Here is a 20,796-nt window from a genome sequence, read left to right as displayed (position 1 = left end):
AGGTTAAGATGAGAAAATATCAACTTGTTTTGAGTCGAGCTTTTTCAATGGACTTCACATTAGCCCTTTTCGTTGTGAGCCAACCTACCTTGCCACTTTTGCAATAAGAATTTAAGCCAATTCGATGTAATTGCAAGGGATTTGGAGCTGGAAATGCTAGGGGAGAGGACTCAGGTTGCTTTGACGCAGACTTACTAGCTGCCTTTGATGATGCCATCCGAGATGGGGTTCACATACTGTCTCTCTCTCTCTCTCGGTCCTGAAGCTCCCCAAGGAGACTATTTCAGTGATGCCATATCTGTGGGGTCATTCCATGCTGCTAGTCATGCAGTGCTTGTGGTTGCATCAGCTGGGAATAGCGGAAATCCTGGTTCTGCTACAAATCTTGCACCATCGATGATCACTGTTGCTGCTAGCTCAACAGACAGGGATTTCATATCCGATATTAGATTAGGAAAGTCTGTTCACTTGTCATTGATGGATTTTTTTTTTGGCACTGTATTTAGACCAGGACAATTACTTTGCAATTGAAAGCCAACACAAGGATACTTCCCGCATCCGAAGCCTTCGCAGGATATTTCACCCCTTATCAATCCAGGCGACGCATAAGGTTGATGAAACGTGAAAAGTGGTTTTTATATGAAGATTCATGCAAAATAATGCCTTAAACATAAATTTTTTTCTGTTTCTATTTTGTTCCTGTAGTTATTGTTTGGACAGTTCCCTCAATGCGTCCTAGGCAAAAGGGAATGTTCTGGTGTGTCGCCATGCAGACAGTTTAACAAAGTCAAAACTGGTAAAGAGTAAAATGGTGAAACAGGCCGCAGGAGCGGGGATGATACTTTTGTTGAATTAGATCTAGATGTTGCCATCCCATTTATAATTCCTACAGCCATCGTAAGAAGGGAAACGGGAGAAAGGATTCTGTCTTATGTTAATAACACACGGTTTGTTTTACATTCAAAAGCATGGAAATTTCTTTTGAGCTCCCTCAGGTCTCAGCTATTCTCTAATCTAGCTTTTTATGATGCTGAACAGTAAGCCCACGTCAAGAATTTTCAGAGCAAAGACAGTGTTTGGAACTGAGCCTGCACCCCTTATGTCGACATTTTCTTCTAAAGGTCCCAACTCCTTAACCCCAGCAATTTTGAAGGTAATATTCTCATTAACAAGAAGGGAAATAGAGAAATTTATTCGGCTCTTTGGCAAATATCATTTCATTTACTTCATTAAGGGAAGATTTGTAAGTTTTGACTCTGCTGCTGTATAGCCTGATGTCACAGCTCCGGGATTGAACATCCTTGCAGCATGGTCACCAGCTAAAAGAAACATAATCTATAACATTCTCTCAAGAACCTCTATGTCTTGTTCCCACATAACTGGAATTGCAACCTTAGTCAAAGCGGTTCATCCTTTGTGGTCGCCATCATGACAACTGGTATAACGTTATTCTTGTCGTCTATATAGTTTAATGTTGCCCGAGTTCCTTCTTACTCAAATTGTTACTAGACTCCGGAGACATCAAACGTCAATAAATTCTCAAATATAGTGCCAAACAATTCAACAGAATCCAAAAATACATCACAACGCATGTTCTTATAGTGCACAAGCTTCATTACTGGCTGTCAAGAAATTAATCTTAATTATGATATGCGCAGCTACAACTCTGGACAAACAACATAAACCCATACGAGCAGATGGTGGACGAAGAAAAGCTAATGCATTTGATTATGGATCAGGGTTTGTGAACCCTGCAAATGTTCTTGATCCTGGCCTCATCTATGATACAAAGCCAGAAGATTACATAGAGTTCCTCTGTTCACTAAATTATGATGACAAGTCGCTCCGGCTTGTTACCAGAGACAACAGTACACGCAATGGCCGTAGAAAATTCAAAACTGCCTCTGACCTCAACTATCCATCTATTACAGTGCCCAATCGAAAAGACAACATTTCAGTATCTCGAACTGTGACTAATGTTGGAAAGGCACGAAGTATATATAAAGCTGAAGTGTCTCCTCCTGCTGGAGTTAAAGTCACTGTTGTGCCAAGCCAGCTAAACTTCACAAGAGTTGGGCAGAGCATCGGGTTCACTGTGAATTTTAAAGTAGTTTCTCCCTCTAAAGGCTATTCATTTGGCTTCTTGTCATGGAAGAACAGAAAATCACAGGTCACTAATCCTCTAGTTGTCAGGGCTGCACTAGCGAACCTTGGGATGGTCTGGTAACAAGCTAACAATGCTTTTGCTCGTAAATATTACTCCCTCCGTTCCTTATTATAAGAGACGAATAACCGAATTACGTTGATAAAAAAAACAGTTAAAATTAGTTAAAAACAATCAATGTGTAAAAAGTATAATTTTTTTTTTCAAAAATGCCTTCATTAATAAGGAGAGAAAACAATGGTAAATTATTAAAAGAAAGAGAAGTAGGAAGGAGAGAGAGTGTGAGTTGGAAACAATAAATATGGGTAAAATAGGAAATCAACACAAAAAAGTAGAGATAACTTTTAAGTGTCTCTTATATGTAGAAACATGCCATAAGCATCAAATGTCTCTTATAATAAGGAACGGAGGGAGTATGTATTAGCTTAGAATTAGAGTTGGTAATATGAGTTGGACCCGCAGGTCCAACCCGCTAAAAATGACAAGTTAGGGTTGGCTAAAAGCCAACCTGCCACTATCTTAAAAAATATAGCTCACACCGTCATAACCCGAACCCGCAACGGGTTGACCCGCCAACCTGCTAGCCAACTCATGGGCCAACCTTCCTATTTTTTTTAAAAAAAAAAATCATGAAGGGAAAAGTAAGACAGACTTCCACTTCAAACTTCATTGCCATTAGAAATAATTAGATAAAAAAGGTTATTAGTGCTGGTCATTGATTTCATTGGAAAAAAATGTGTGAACTTGTGTATTATCATATTAGAAAATTGGACAATCATATACTATTTGTATTTTATTGTGTTATAATTTTTATTTGAATATTTGTAATATTTTATATCATTTATAGTGTTTTTATTTTTTATTATATATAACTGCTAAAATTTAAAAAAAAAGTAAGAAAAAAAATATAAATTCTAGTAGGTTGGTGGGTTGACCTGCTAACCCACCTTGGTGGGTTAGTTCTGCCAACCCTTCAAAAAATGAGCCTTTTGAGCTCACACCATGTAACCCACGGCCCATTACAGGTCAACTCGCAACTCACGGGTTGGCCTATTTTACCAGCCTTATTTAGAATTTTTGTGAATAACGATTCATATAGGCACTAATACCAGATTCATACTGAATTTTCAATGCATACCACAGTTTTACAATTGGAACAGCAAACACTAGTGACAAAATGTAAATTTAAAGAATGATACATTGAAACCCCCTCACTAATACGAGTGTAGAATATGCATATAATTCAAATCTTATGCACTGCAGAATCCATCATATGCTGCAACGTCTCATGAGTAATACTGGATCGCCATTGCTCGGCTCAATTTTGAATTTTTAACAGTCAACTTTGTATTCCACAAAGTCTCAACCAATCCCCGACTTGGTCTAACCTTGTGTATACACACCTTTAGATTAAAAATTAGAAATATTTAATGCATAATTTTGTTGAAGTCTTTTAATTTGTGCGAATATGATTACATATTCTTAGCTCTTGTCCGGGCAGTGATATAATATTGTTGACCATTTGAGATTTAGACTCACTAACGATATCAAAATGAATTTTCTTTCCTTAAATAATTTAAAATTTTGAGGTCTTAATTAAATTACTCGCATAAAGAATACTATAAGATGGCAAATTGGTAATAAATACGCATGGAACCATTTCTATTTCAATCTGTCACAATCATATAATATTTCAATGGTTATATATGCCTCCTTCCACACACAGACACACACACACACACACACATTTTCCACAAAGGCAATGAATTTAGTCACATCTTTGGTTGATGATGATATGATGATTAATTTTAGAGTAAAATGCACCGAATTTCCTTTTATTTTTATTTAATTACAAAGTTTTCTTTTATTTTTAAAATCTCTACAAACTTTCCTTCGCATTAAAAATTATTCCTCCGTCCCTCAAATCCTACATATAAGTTATACTTTTCAAGAAAGGGAAGGTGCTATGTATAAATTTCACTTTATTTTTATTTGAAATTTTTTTTTACCTCAAGTAAATACATGTATGTACATTGATTATATTAGACATTTTCTCTCATTCAATAAATTATTACACATTCTCTTCTAATTTTTTTCCTACTCATTTCTCACTTCCACTTACTCTCTCCACAAATAATAATATATTTGAAAAAAATTACATCTCTTATATATTTATTGCTTTTAAATAATTTTAATTAGGAGTCTGTAATGCGTACCTTTCCTTAATTTTCAAAATTTCACTTGAGAATGAACAATACAGTAACTGTTTGATTTTTTTATCTAGTAAAAAAAAAGGTTTGTTTAAATTTTGTAAAGGTACAAATTTGAGCGCACTGGCCACTAGTCCTTTAAACTTCGGGCCTATTTGGATGCCTCCTAAAACTATGGTTTGGGAGACAAAATCATGGTTTGGGTGGGATATCACTCAAACAGTATTTAATTTTGGAGAAATAATCTGAAACCATGGTTTAGGCTAAAACCATAGTTTTGGAGCCCAAAACCATGGTTTCAGGAGAAGTGAATCCATTTTGCTTCTGGCTTAAATTGGACAGTATGATTGTGCCTGTCAGAGTAGATTTCAACAATAATATGGCTTTAACATCCGTTAATTATTTTTTTATAAATATATTTAATTTTATATCTTATAAATATATACACACATATTAATTATTTATTAATTATATTATCTTATGTATTATTAATTATGTTAGTAAAAAAATATATTATTAACAATTTTATTCCTTCAAATTAAAATATATCATAAAATCTATCTTTTATGTAATTATCATATTAATTTATGCATTTTTAGTAATTTGTATATATAAAAAGTGTTTCTGATAACAACTATCCAAATATTTTCACTTCTCGGAATCACTTTTTCACAAAATCTATTTTTTAGAAACTATTCTCTAAACTATAGTTTGGTTTCATCCAAACACCCCCTTCGTGAATGATAAATGACCATAGTAACTCTAAGAAAAGCACACAAGAAAAAGTAGTTACACTGAAAGGAAGAAGGTTTTGTTTTGCATATAAGTAAGTTTAGTTGCATATAAAAATATTTTGAATAAAATGAAAGAAACTTAATTACACTAAATGGAATATGCTTTGCACATATGGAAGTTTAATTACGCAAAGGAGGATACATTGTATGCAAAGTAATTTCAGGTGCACTTAATGAAATATGCTTTATATGTATGAAAGTTCAGTTGCGCAAGAAAGTGCAACTAAGCTCCCTTACATGCCATCTATCTTTCATTCTGTTCAAAATATGTTATGCATCTTCATTAAGGGTATTGTGGTCATTTCATGAGCCTATGTGTTAAGACCTCAATCCTTCACAAACTTTTCAGGACAATTACCTAAGAAATTTTTTAAATGGGGGTTTATCTCAAATTTTTTTTTACGTTCCTCTTTCTTTACGTTATTTGTTGATACACATTCCTTTTTCTTTGTTTTTGACAATACAAACACCATCATTTGATAAATTGTATTCATTTCTTTAAGAAGATATCTTATAGTATTATTTTTTCAACACATGGAGGACATCATCATCGTCAAGTTAAACCATAATCTGCTACACTTGCTAAGAATTTAACAAATAAAAAGAAATAAAACAAGTCACTTATTAATTAAATAAAATTTTTAACTAGAACAAAATTTGAGCTAGAAACTAACAGCATAATAAAATAATGACTATTAATTATAAAGTAGCGTAAATATTAGTATAAAATAAAAATGGAAAAATAATTCAAAAGTAATTCAAATTAAAATTAAAATAAATTTGATTTTCTTAATTCGGAATAATTAATATTAATAATAAATAATAAAGCAAAAGTGATACGATTATTATAAGGATCTGGTTAAAAAGAAAGAGAAGCTATACAGACCTGATTAAAAATCAAGTGCAACTATAAGGACATAAAAAAAAAAAATATGAACCTAATTAAAAATCAGGTGAAATTATAAGGATTTACAAATTATTAATATTTTTTATGGGTAAGAGCAAAAGTTGTTTCCTTTTTTAAAATACCATCATGATAAATTTATAGAGAAGAAGAGAAAAATAATAAACACCTTAACCATATATATCTTTATGAATTTATTAGTCCTCCGAGGCCATTCATTTCTTTCAGTGGTCCTATAAGTCATTTTCCGGGGGGAAAAAAAAAAGAAAGAAAGAAAGATGAAAGAATGATGCAGCACGAGAGATTAAGAGAACAACGGAGATACCACTTTGTCCATATGCACATCAATTTGCATTATTTATATTACAGGAAAGTCAAGTGTTCTTCACGAAAACCGTACTAAAACAAGAACCACCAACTGAGGGACAAGGGCAACGACAACAGTCACTCATAACATGCGAAGTGACTCGTTCGAGTTCAACCAGGTTCCCCTCGCCCAATCAAATTTGCAGCGGCAAACGTCAGCACAAAAACAAGGAAGGCTGAGATAGTGAACCACCAACTGATGCTTGAAGGCAAAAGCATGCCCATCATTCCCAAGAATCCAAACGCAACAATCAGAATCGCAGCTTTTTGCATCTTCGTCTCCATGTCAGGGCTTTCCTTATGCAGCACAAGAGCAGTTGAAGAAATGAAGAACGCCAGTACAGAACAAGCCACCGCAACATAAATCATAACCGGGTTATCTTTTGCCTTTGATGAAAGAGCAAGACTGATTATAGCCTGTAGAAGTTCCACAGAAAGAACCATGAAGCCCAGTTTGTTGGGTTCGCGCGGTGATGATGCAGGAGGATGTGGCACAGGCATATTAATGGAAGTATCATCAGGCCTCGAACGATTGATTTGCTGGACTGAGATTTCGGGAGAAAAAGCAGCTCTTGGAGTAGTAAAAACATCGCTAAAACTGTTTGTGATAGATCCTGTTGAGGACGAGCTAAGGGAGTGAGTAGAATTGATTGCGGCAGCATCAAGATCTCGAGCTTGCTCTTCATCCTTCAAATTGGATCCTGTACATGCAAATGCTTCCAAGAATAAAGAAGTAATTACAGGTACAGAACAGCGGTGAGGATATAATACTAGACTGATAAAATAAAGGATCAGTTCTGATGAAACTTGAGAGTTGTCATCGCCGTTGGAGGCTTTTATCTAACTCTTTCTCCTTTTGCAGGCCTTTCAGTCAAAGTCCCTGCTTTATCTGAGAACAGCTGTGTCTTGCGCTGATGTTATCTAGATCCTTTGAAGTAAAAATTGAGCGAGAGAGAGGGGAAAATAGAGAGGAACCCTGACTATGGCATGGCACGCCTCTCGTTTTCCCTCATCACTTTGAAACAAGTACGCTTCAAAGAATCCTAGCAACCTGTAGCATTACCAAGTATCAGTACCTCAAATAATAATAGTAGTGGAAGTAGTAGTTTGTAGATATATGCTTACCTCTTCCGTGATAAAGACCAAAGGCTTTACTTTATGCCTTTGCTCTTAGAACTGATATGAGAAATAGATGTGCATCCATCCTCATGCTTCTCTGAGGTAAGTTTCTGTGGCACCAATGTCACCCCTTTGAGCATATTATGCTTGAATAGTCATGCATAATATACACAAATTCCGGCAAGTTGGTCATGCTTAAATCAACCCAGGATTAGAATTTGTCTATACATGCGAAGAACCATATATAGCAACAGGTATGGGCAGATAAGACGAAAAAATTGAAGTGTGACAAGAAACCCTACCAAGTGATGCTTTTGCAGGCTCCTTGGTATGAGGATGAGAAACAGGAAGCATTTCGTTGAGATCTTTCGCAAGTTGAGACAAGTTGTGCTCAGAACCACAAGGAAGAGAAGCGAAGGGAGCGAGGGGCTCTCGGAGCAACTGAAACGGCGATGAAGGAGCTGACGCGATGACAGGAAATTTTCCCAGTTCCTCAATCATTTTCCGTTTCTGAGAGGCTGAATACTTGCGAGGAAACTCGATCATTTTGTTGTTGTCGCTTGATGCTTGGAAGATGCTCTCTTTGAACTTTTGAGGATCCTGGGAATCATCATCACCACGAAGATGATGCTGGGGGATTTGGTGAGCCATGAATCTAATGATGCTCGTTGACTGAACAAGAAAGGTGGAATCGTAAGGAGTATGAAGCAGATGCTTGGGTTTTTGGCGCTGAGCTATGGATTGATTTATATTATGAATAAAGCCACAACAGCTTCGAAAGAACGCGACCCCAGATCAATGGAAGCGGGATCGAACGCCAGATCCAGGAAGATCTATTCCTCTTCACGGGGATCTAGAAAAATCTAGTGTACTCTGGTTTTCTGGAACTAGTCTGAGGGTGAGCACCTAGGCTATGCTCGTTATACACGTAACATTCAAATTTAATTTGGATAGTACTCTATAAATTTAAAAACTTTTAATTAATTATTTTTAATTAAAAATTTATCTTTTGAAAAAAATAATTAAGAAATTCTCTTTATTTTAAATTTTATACTTATTAAAAGAATTATTTTTAAAAAATAAAAAAAATCAAATGTAAACCATCTAAATAAAATTGGAATGAAGGCCACCCAAACTGATTTTTCCGATTTTCACCCCAAAAATTCTGGGTTTTTTGTGCGAGAAAAGTATATCCACTTTCATTCCTCCCCATTTCCATTCACTTTTTCCTTCCTTTTCCTTTTCCAAATTATTGGTAAATAAAATTTGAATGACGATCACTCAATCTGATTTTTCTGATTTTCACCCCAAAAGTTTTGGGTTTTTGGTGCGGGGAAGGCCTCTCCACTTTCATTTCTTGTTATTTTCATCCACTTTTTTTTTCCTTTTCCTTTTTCAAATAAATAGAATTTGAATGACGACCACCTAATCTGATTTTTTAAATTTTCACCCAAAAATTATGGCTTTTTACGCTTGAAAGGTCTCTCTACTTCCATTGCTCGCCATTTCCTTCCACTTTCTATTTCCTTTTCCAAATTATTGGTCACCGTTACGCGTCTCGTTTATCGGCCTCTTCTAAGGACAGTGCGCTCCAACTCTGATCCAATCACACAACCCTTGCAAGGTCTTATTTTTCTGATTTTCACCCCAGAAATTATAGGCTTTTTGTGCTTAAAAGGTCTCTCCACTTTCATCCTTCGCCATTTCCTTCCACTTTCCTTTTCCTTCTCCAAATTGTCGGTCACCGTTACGTGTGTCTGCCTCTTCTGAGGACAATGCGCTCCAGCTCTAATCCAATTACATGACCCCAAGCAAATCACCAAAAAATGAAAATCACTTCACTTACCCCAGCCGCCCAATAAAATTCCATTTGTGTCCCCATGTGAAATTCCATTTGCCCTATTTAACATTTTAAAATCTCAAACATTTACATTTTTTGGTTGACTTAATCATATACTACCTCCGGTTCTAATTATAAGACCCAGTTGACTAATTTGAGGAGATTAAGGAAAGAAATTAAGTTAGTTATTTATAATAAATAGATGTTGCATTTCCTAAAATATCCTTACCAATCAACTATACTGGCTAGGACTACAATTATTAGAAGGATTATCTTGAAAAAAAATGCATAAATATGAAAGATAAAGTAGATTGGGGTCTTATATTTAGGATCAAAATAAAAGTCAAATAGGGTTTTATATTAAGGACCGGAGGTAGTATATTTAAACCTACAATTTTTCACATTAATTATGAAAATAAATTTTATAAAAAGAGTATATAATAAAATAAATTGAGTTTCCAAACTAAAATTATGGTCTCTATGCAACAAGGAATTCTTTAATTTTTGTTTAATACCATAATATTCTCCCATTTTAATAAATTTTATCTAACATTATAAATGTAATCAATATTTATACAAAATTTGTGAATAGCCTTAAAAAGTGGCTCTGTTATTTGCTAGATAAAAGTTATTAATACTTATTAAAATGTAGTCAACACTTACAAAGAAAAGTGTAAATGACTGTTAATGTTAAGAAAAGTTTAATACCAGAATATCTTTAAATATTATTCTTATTAAAATATTTTTTATAATTAATATATGGATGCTTTTACACATTTTTTATTATATTATTTTAATTATCTCCGGCCTAAATCGCTAACCGTGAAATGCTACCTTTACTAGCTTATTACCTTAACTAATTTATTAACCTAGATTTTAGGAACTTGCCCATATCAATAAGAGTGCGCACGTGAATAATTTTTTTTAATTATTGCAATATATAATTAATTAAATAAATTCTTATTGACCGCATATAAATATTTGAGCAGCATGCTATCCATTATCTGTTCCCAAATTAAAATTATATATCTATATATTAGAAAATTCATTCAATATCTATATATATGCTGTCTATCTTTAATTTGAAGTGAGTGTTAACATTTTATAAATACTTTTTTTGCCTTGCGTGTGCGCGTCTGAATCTCCATCTTCATCAGAAAGTGCATCAGGAAAGTTCGAACGTAATGGGAAGCTTATATAATAAGTAAATGAATAAATTACTCTAATCTTCCTTGCTTTCTATCCTATCCTTAACTATATTAAGAATAGTCTAAAAATATATTTAAATATATTTTATGTACTAATTTACCATTCCTTGTACTAAAACCTTAATATTAACTAAAATTCTTTTGAAGAATTTAAGAGTTTTTTTCTTTTATTTTCTATTTTTGAAAATTAATTATTTGTTTATTTTTTTCCATATTAGGCCAAAAGTTCAAGTAATTTAATTAGCACAGATATTAAAACTTTGATTAATTTTGTTAATTAATAACACTTGACTAAATACGTCAGAAATGGTGATGAAATGAATACGTAGTACGGCTGCAGGCAGCAAGGGTCGGCACTCGTCATCCAATTATTGACCGTTACGCGTCCAATTACATGATGAGTCTCGCCGCGTTCTAGTTTATTTATATTAAATTACAATAAACTTTTGGTCTTTTAATTTTGATCCTTTAACTTAACATAAGGTTTTTAATTTGGTCCCATAATTTTAAAAAGTATATTTTTAATCTTTTAATTTTAAAATTGTTAGTTTTAAATGATGATTTTTTTATAATAATCATGATTGTTTTAAAAATTAAACTTAATATTATAGCATCTAATAATGTTTTATCAACATTCAAAAACTCAATATCATCATTTTTTTGTTAATATTTTTAGTATTAGAGAACTAATAGTTTACTTTTTAAAATCAAGAAATCAAAATAAAACATTATATAAAATTAAAGGACAAAAAATATACTTTAGTTTTTTTATTATTATTATAAAGTCTTGCCGCCCTATCCTCACCACATGAAAAAATCACTCCCCCTCCTCAACAAAATTCCATTTGCGTCCCCTTGTAAAATTCCATCTGTCCCCATATAATTTTTGTCACATTAATTATGAGAATAAATTTTATAAAAAAGTATATAATTACATAAATTAATTTTCACAACTAAAATTATGGTATCTACTCTCTGAGAAACAAGCAATTCTTATAATTTTTAAATACCAGAAATTTATTTAATTTTAATAAATTTTATCTAACATTATAAATATCTATATTTTCCAACAACAACAAAAATAGCGTTCGTCACTCCTACGTCTTACTTGATTTACGTCAAAACTGTTTTTTTTTTTTTATTTAAAGTGTATCGAAATTGGCATATTCACTCAAAAAAGTGGACACCGACGTTATGAAGACAAAACTCACACGGCTCTATAGTAGGGGTGCCCTAGCTAGTGATGTTTTAAGTGGCTTCATCGAGGGATGCCCAAGCTGGTGATGCTAAATTTATTTTTTATAATATTTCTGTTTTCTAATATAAGAACTAATTTAATTTTTAATTTGATCTTAAATATAAGATATTAATTTATTTTTTTTTATATTTATCTATTTTGTCAAATTTTTCTCCTTATAGTAGTGCACATATTAAAAGATTTTATCAAATAATAATTCTAACTAATGTACATAATTAGTAAGAATATTTTAAAGGAGACAATACTCATTAATTATAAATAATTAACTTAACTAAGTTTTTTATAGTTAATTAACTTTTATACTACTATTAAGGATTGAAAATAGCACTAAATTATTCATTTTTAGTATGCATTTGATCGTCTTTTTCAATACACGTTGTTTTAATTTTTTTTTCCCCCTAAACTTTCAATTTTACATAGTTTTCATCATATTATGAGATCCAAATAATTGTGATTTAAAAAATCCATTAAAATTACTTAAAATAAATAAATATGCAAAAAAAAAATTTTCTAAAAGATCAAGCTTAAATCAAGTTAGTTAGATAAGTATATCTAAGTAGCTAATTAGCTTTTGCCACGTGTTTTAATTGGGCACATCAATACTTAATGCCAATTAACTAAAAAGGCGGCCATCTAAGTCGACTTGCTATTGCCCAAGAATCCAAGGTTAATCGATTCAATCTCTCAAAATTGATTGAACAAAATTGAAGGGGTGGACGCATAGTTTCAAACTGCAAAATCGTCCCTCTGATGCAATCTTCCAGACCTTGGAAACTTTACGTATAATGAAACAGATAGGCTATAAGGAGGATAATAAAAAGGAAAAATCGTAAAAAAAAAAAAAAAGACCTTAAAAATTAAAAATTATATATAGGGATCCGTTCATAAAAATTGTTATTATTTACTTATTAATTATTATCAAAACCTATAATAATATTGTAATAGGCCTTTATTTACAATTTTTCTATTTTGAAGGTTTTTTTTTGTTGCTATTTTTCTTAGTAAGAAAATACTCCTTGACACTAAACAATTAATTTTCAGAGTGAGATGACTAACATTAGATTTTTGGAGACACAAGAGTTTTTGTGATTTATGGATGAAAACGATCAATAGACTACATCTAGTCCTTAATACTACTTTCAGTCCTAAAAATAAGAGCTAGTTGACTAATTTGAGGAGATCAAAAAACTAAGTTAAGTTAGTTATTTGTAATAAATAGGTGTTATCTTTCCTAAAATATCTTTACCAATAAAGTATATCAATTAGAATTACTATTATTACAAGGACTATCTTAGGAAAAAACATATAAATACAAGAGAAAAAATAGATTGGAGTCTTATTTTTAGCACTAAAATAAAAATCAAATAAGGTCTTATAATTGGGACAGGAGGTAGTATAAGAGCTCGCTTGACTTTTATTTTAGTTTTAAATATAATACCTCAATCTATTTTGTCTATAATATTTATTCATTTTTTTCCTAAAATAGTCTAGTAGTTTCTAGCTAATACACTTGATTAACAAGTATATTTTAAAAAAAACAATACTTATTTATTATTAATAACTAATTTAACTAATTTTTTTTAATCTATTCAAATTAATCAATTAGTTATTATATTAAGAATAAAAAGTAGTAAAAAAACAATCCACCACCTTTTTTTTAGGTGCAGGTCAACCTCGATGCCCGTCTTTTCGGTTATCACAGGTCAATGCTATAATAGGGTTTCACTGAGATTAAGTGGTAATGCGTATAACTGCTTGGCCATACTTGACCTAAATTTGATCCTTCATTTTATCATAAATTTGATCCTTCATTTTATCATTGAGTGATTTAAAATAATTTTAAATTAACAAAGGAAAAATAGTTTTAGAAATATCTGCAGTTTGAGGTTACCAACCATAATATCTTTTTAATTCTTACTTTATTTCCCAAAAAATTGTTTTTTAAACATATTTTACCGCAATGACTTTAATTTGATTATTTACTGGCCTCTTTATAATGCATTATCTCATGTTCCTAAACGTTAAAAATATTTTTTAAAAACTCATTTTTATGTCTTAAAAACTTGATTATTTTTAAATTTTTATTTGCTTTTTGTTATCCTCTTCGTTCTTTACAAGAATGATAGAGTTTCAACAACAATTCAACGAGCTGTATAATTGAATTGAAAATACACAATTATTTTTTAAAAAAACAATTCTTACACTTGCCCTGTAATGATCATGGAGATTCATTATATTTGTCCTGGATTAACCCGGAAATAGCTGGTGATGAAAATATCAGAAGAACTTATATATACAAACTTTTTCAATAATTTAAGCCTATGAGGGTGTTTGAGTATCATCCCAAAACATGGTTTGGGAACCCAAACGATGGTTTGGGGAAAGAGTGAGCCAAACAAGAAGAAATAATCCGAAACCATGGTTTCACAAGAAGTAAATCCATTTTGATTCTAACTCAAATTAGAGAGTATGATTGTACCTGTCAGAGTAGATCTCAACAATAATATTACTTTAACACTCCTCAATTATTTTTTTTATAAACATATTTAATCTTATATCTTATAAATATATACACTCATATTAATTATTTATTAATTACATTATCTTATGTATTATTAATTATGTTGGTAAAAAATATATTATTAATAATTTTATTCCTTCAAATTAAAATATATAATAAAATCTATATTTTATGTAATTATCATATTAATTTATGTCTTTTTGAGTAATTTGTATATATAAAAAATGTTTCTGATAACAACTATCCACACACTCTCACTTTATCAAAATCACTTTTTTATAAAATCTATTCTTCACAAAAGCTATTCTCTCAAGAATCTATTTTTCAGAAGCTATTCTCTAAACCATGGTTTGGTTTCATTCAAATACCCTCATATTTTAGCATCACGAACGCGGGATATTGTACAATGTGTTGCTCCTTAAAGCAGTTAACATTTGTGCGAGCAAGTGTTGATTCAAGAAAATTGAGATATGATACTACCTCCGGTCCTAATTATAAGACCCTATTTGACTTTTATTTTGGTCCTAAATATAAGATCTCAATCCACTTTATCTCTTATATTTATCCACTTTTTTCAAGATAGTCCTTCTAACAATGGTAGCTCTAGCCAATACACTTGATTAGTAAGAATATTTTAGGAAAAACAACACATATTTATGACAAATAACTAACTTAACTAAATTCATTAATCTTTCCAAATTAGTCAACTGGGTTTTATAATTAGGACCGAAGGTAGTATATGAAGTCATCATAAACATGCAGGTGGAGTATATGGTTATTAAAAGGGCCCAAAATAAAAATATCTCATCATTTATTATTGCAAATTATCAAACAACTCAGTCATCAAGCAAATTCATCTAAAATTTTTGATGATTATAAGAATATTAACTAGTAGAAAAAGAACTAGCTAATTCAAGTCGATCGAAAAAGATAAAGACATTGTACTGTCAGAGGAAGATGAAATGCTACACATTGTACTGAAGGAAGAAAATAACGATGATGAAGAAGAGAGATACATTTTTTTTTTTTTAATGCTGGGAAAGGACAAACAAATTATATTGTGTAGGGCATAATTAAGACTGTTAAGGGAATAAAAAGAGAAATATGATCTTAATTATCACTTTTAAAATTATACTTGGCACAATTTTTTCCCTTATACTTGTATCTTTATCATGATAAAGAGAAAATAAAAACATAAATGATGAGTTTCACCATGTGGGATCTATATGTAACAAGTAGAATTCATTAATATTCTATAGGATCTTTCTTTCTGTTCTCTTGAAAATTTTCTTTTCGGGGAAAAAAAAAGCCCTAGAATTCTCTCACTTCAAGGTTTCATATATAATACAAGGATTCATAGCCTATTGTTGCTAGTACAAGAAGTTTGATCACTAGATGAATGATTGTCAAAAAGTCCATTTATCAAATGCTAGTTCAAAAATAATATGTTACCCATATAACCAAAGGCATGTATAGTTTATCAAAGTAATGTAGTTAATTAACATGAAAATGATAATAGTACAAGTTATTTATCATAACATGAGGTTATAGTTTAAGAGATAGATAGATTAAAAATTTTAAATGGTAAAAAGTTTTGTATTCTTCAAATTTTGATGTTTTACAATAAAACTCATAGTTTGATCAGCAATATAATGAGGATAGCTTTGGATTACATGTCTCGAATAGTTAATTTGAGAATAAACAACACTCAAGACTTGTTCAATTATTTTTGTAAAATCCTTTTTTTTTTGGGGGGGGGGGAGGAATGTAAATCTGAGGATAAGTTACTTGTTTATATTCATGGACGATGATGCAGGGTTGCGGATGACTATAACCCTACTCTTTTTACTTTTTTTTTTAAGCTAAAATGTAGTTTTAGTCCTTTAATTAGTTTTATATAAGGTTTCAATTTGGTCCATTAACTTTAAAAAGTATATTTTTAGTCCTTTTAATCCTAAAATGGTTAATAAAAAATAATGATATTGGGATCTTGAGTGTCAATAAAAAATTTTTAAATGCTAATATATTAAGTTTAAATTTCAAAACCACTATGATTGTTACAAAAAAAAAATCATTTAAGACTAATAATTTTAAGCTAAAAAGACTAAAAATACACTTTTTTAAAATTAGGAGATTAAAACAAAACCTTATATAAAGATAAAAAAACCAAATATATACTTTATTATATTTTTGCCAACTCACATTGCACTTGGAATTAATTAATGATATAATTAAGTTAATCACAAGTTACGTATAAAGCGCCCATAAGCAATGTCTAGAATAGGAGCACTGTGATGTTTTCTTAAGCTTTTTATTACAAGGCGTAAAAGATTCAAATTAATTTTTCCCAATTATAAATTATCAGCTTTAAACTTTTAACAATAGATCTTTCTAATTATCAAGATTAAATTGTGCAATAAAATACCTGGCTTCTATTGAAAGAAATGGAGAAGAATATAAGAACGGGCATATGTTCATTGCGCACCAGCCACACTAGGTATAGGGTTTTATTAATTGCAATTGGCTTCTAGGATAACATTTGATATGATAAAATCTGATAAAATTGACCCTGGGCCAGCTGTCCCACCCATCGAAGTGCCTACAAATCAGCGAATGGATTAATCATTGGGTCTGCTGGTGGATACCCTAATGTTCCATCATAAAATCTGATAAAATTGTAACAATGCACAATTGGCACACAAATCAAAAAGATAGAATTTTAAAAAAAAATGGAAAAAGAGAGAAAGAAATTGTGAGATTAGATGAAAAATATTAATAAAGTATCATTTATCAAAACTTAATCATACTTGGTTCAATTTCAAAGGTTTAAGAATTGTTATGTCAAGATGCTAGGGAGAGAGTTATTACATTTAAATTATTAAATTCAATCCAATGATTAATGGTCTCTTCACTTGAAATAAAATATTCATACTTAAATTTGATTTTTTTAAAAAAGAATAAAATTATATCAAACATAAATAAAATAATACAATACTCGTATCAAATATAAGTCTGAAATGCTCATAATGAAATAGAGTTGGTATTATGAGTTAAATTGGCAAATAAAAAGTTTGAGTTGGCAAAAATGTAAATTACTTCAATTCCCCAACCCGCTTTAATTGGATCAGGATTACAAAATGTCAAAATTTATCTTGGGTCGAGCCTTTTTAATGAATTTCACATTAGCCCTGTTCGTTGTGAGCCAACTTACCTTGCCACTTTTGCAATAAAAATTTAAACCAATTCAACGTAATTGCTGAAAAAATAATTAAATGTAAAGTATAAATAATTAATTTTAAATTTATTCTAAGTGTTATTTTTTTAAAAAAAATGTAAATTTTTTATTAAGAAGATATATAAATTTTTTAAAATTTAAAGAATTCTAAACATAATTAAAAAGTGTTTGGATGGAAATGAAATTATAATTTTAAAAATATTTTTATAGTATAAAAAATAAATATATAAAAAAATTTATCTTTGCCTTGTGAAAAAATGCTGATGAATTTTATACGTTCCCACACTCCACCATCGAATGATCTATGTCAGTGCCCCCCAGCACCGACCAGAGGCGGATGCCTATCAAAACGTCTCTCTGCGTGCCCCCTTTCTTACCGTTTTCCACATGGATTCCTCACACTGGTCTTGTGCATTCCAAATTTCCAATGCTTGTGAGTTCCACGGGGTTGTTTCTTCAACTAGTGAAGGAGCTGCTTATTAATTGAACAGAGCTACTTTGAACTTGGAAGAATGCTCTGGGGAAATGAAGCGAGTTTCAACGGCAAAGCGTTTGGTCCAGAGCTCAGTAGAGGTAGAACTCCTCAGAGGATGCGACATGGAATTAAGAGCAATCTTTCCTCAGTTGATTTCACTGCGGACCAAGTTATCTTCCGTGTTCAGGAAGGCGTTGCTAGTATCTGGAATTTCCCGCAACATTTCAAAATCCATCGCAGAGTCCGTGCTTTAAGTAAGAGGGATGCGATGAAGGTAAAAAAGAATCCAGCGACGCAAGATCCGAGCTGAGCTGAGGTGAGCGATAAAACCAGTAAAATTAAATCGATCACGCTCATACGCAGCCGAGAAAAATTCAGTGAATGGCATATGCTATATGGCCTAGTATTCGTATGATCAGTGAAAAGGAGAAGCCGTATGTTTGAATTCCAATTGAATTCCAATTAGGTAATAGTTAGTTTGCTTATCAGTCCTGATTACGTCTGTACTTACATCGCATCATCAATTCATCATCGTTTCCTCCTAATTTTCAATTTTTCAACTGCATTTTTTGGCAACATATGAGGATTCTTTTTTGCTTCGTTAAGGGTAGAATTCACTGTTTTTAATGAAGTCTTTAGTTTGATTGTAAATTTTGTGTCCTTCATCTATTTGAGTGATGTAATTTTTCGTAAATCAAATTCGATATATAAACTTTCATAATTTATTATTTCTACGAAATAATAATTAATTTGTAACACGCTGGCAAAACAAATTAATTTATAACACATTTTATTAAGCTATCAATCATCGTTTATTGAGGTCAGAAAAGAATCCCGGCTTCTGAGGATCACAGTGGCCTAGTTCAGTGATAGCCCAAAATACATCTTTATTCCCTAACGCTTTGTGGTTACTTGGCCTCCTACAGAAGCAACAGACACTCTCGTCCGTTTCACACACTAAACATTGCCATCACACTACTCCACGTTTTTTTATCTGCGTCCTTGGTGCTTAAAAAATGGCTTGGTCTTTTCTCCTCCTAGGCTTAAATTGATTGCCAATTTCTGCTATCTGTTTCATCCTTTGTTATACATGCTGGTTCTCCTTGATCAGGTCTTCTTCCAATATGTTTTATTCTAGTTATGATAGAAGCCGTACTGCCATCGCTTACCTGTTTCTTGCGGTTATTTGTGCAGAGACTAGATTTTGCTTCTCATCTAAGGTAGAATCAAATTCTAACTGCTCCGTTCTGGTTTTGGGGATGACTTAATGTTGGACTGAATGGCAGGTTTATGTAGTTTACATGGGAAGCAAAACTGGCGAAGACCCTGATCATATTCTGAAGCAACACCATCAGATGCTCGCTTTTGTTCACAAGGGAGGTCAGACTTTTTGCTATTTTTCCTTTTCTGAAAAGTTTTCTATGCCCTTCTCTTTTATTTCAGATGCTTGATTTTCTACTTTTTCCTTATTGGAAACGTTGAGCAGTGTTGAGGAGGCACAAGCTGCCCATGTTTACAGCTACAGACACGGCTTCAGAGGCTTCGCAGCCAAGTTGACGGATGATCAAGCTTCCCAAATTTCTGGTAATCTCTTTTATTTCTCTTTCTTTTTACTTTTAAAATATGTAGTCACGCTTTAACGCTCAAAAAAAAAAATTGCTTCTGTAATCTACTTTAATATTGACAGGTATGCCCGGAGTAGTCTCTGTTTTCCCCAATTCTAAGAGAATTCTGCACACAACTCATTCCTGGGATTTTATGGGACTTCCAGACGACGAAAACATGAAGATTTTTGGGCACTACACCAGAAACCAAGCAAATGTAATAGTTGGCTTCATTGATACGGGTAAGCAGTTTTCCCAGTTATGGAAAGATTCTTTATTACCTCTACGAAGCAAACTCCCTGCGCGCTAATTCATCACTGTTCCATACAGGCATTTTCATCGGCCCTCAGGCATTTATTTCCACGCTTCATTTATTACTTTGACAATAGAAACTGTGTTTCTTTCCCACTCTCATTTTATCAGTTGCCCCTTAAGAGCAAAGTATTTTCTTAAAAAAATTCAACCTCAGAAGACTTGTATTGTCTCTTTTCCCTTCTGGCAAGCCTTAATTGATGGTCTGGTGTTAATAAATGGGAATCACAGTTCACCTAATCACAGTTGATCTAACTTGAATCATGATCACTATTCAAACAGGAATTTGGCCAGAATCCCCAAGTTTTAAAGACCCAGACATGCCTCCAGTGCCATCCAAATGGAAGGGACATTGTCAAACAGGAGAAGCTTTCAACGCTTCATCTTGCAACAGGTTTTTTGATTGAACATCATCTTTATCTTTTAGCTTTATTGACTTCGGTTTGTAGATGTGTTGTTTTCATTGGTCAATAATTAATGGCATAGGAAAGTGATTGGAGCTAGATACTATGCAAGTGGATTTGAAGCAGAGGAAAGCCTAGATAACAAATTTTCTTACAAATCTCCTAGGGACAGCTCTGGCCATGGCAGTCATACTGCCTCAATAGCCGCAGGACGCCACATGGCAAACATGAATTACAAGGGATTTGGAGCTGGAAATGCTAGGGGAGGGGCGCCAAAGGCTAGGATTGCTGTGTACAAAACTTGCTGGGACTCAGGTAGCTATGACGCAAACTTACTAGCTGCCTTTGATGATGCCATCCGAGATGGGGTTCACATTCTGTC

The 20,796-nt window shown here is 32.2% G+C and overlaps 1 protein-coding gene across 1 annotated transcript in view; it reads left to right on the top strand.

Annotated features, from left to right (window-relative positions):
* The window catches only part of LOC114739743 (subtilisin-like protease SBT3.9), a 66,430-nt gene extending 45,850 nt beyond the window's left edge, over positions 1 to 20,580 (top strand). Inside the window, exons 11-14 of the mRNA XM_028927824.1 lie at positions 1,659 to 1,930; positions 19,923 to 19,940; positions 20,293 to 20,404; positions 20,497 to 20,580. Of these exons, the coding sequence (XP_028783657.1) occupies positions 1,659 to 1,930; positions 19,923 to 19,940; positions 20,293 to 20,404; positions 20,497 to 20,504 (410 nt within the window). The 3' untranslated portion in view covers positions 20,505 to 20,580. The remainder of the gene's footprint in view (positions 1 to 1,658; positions 1,931 to 19,922; positions 19,941 to 20,292; positions 20,405 to 20,496) is intronic.
* The last annotated feature ends 216 nt before the right edge of the window (positions 20,581 to 20,796 follow it).

This window comes from Neltuma alba, unplaced genomic scaffold, assembly GCF_004799145.2.
Source record: "Neltuma alba isolate B1F8T4 unplaced genomic scaffold, ASM479914v2 tig00002902_pilon, whole genome shotgun sequence".
NCBI classification, from domain to species: domain Eukaryota; kingdom Viridiplantae; phylum Streptophyta; class Magnoliopsida; order Fabales; family Fabaceae; genus Neltuma; species Neltuma alba.
This window is presented reverse-complemented; position numbering and strand designations above follow the sequence as displayed.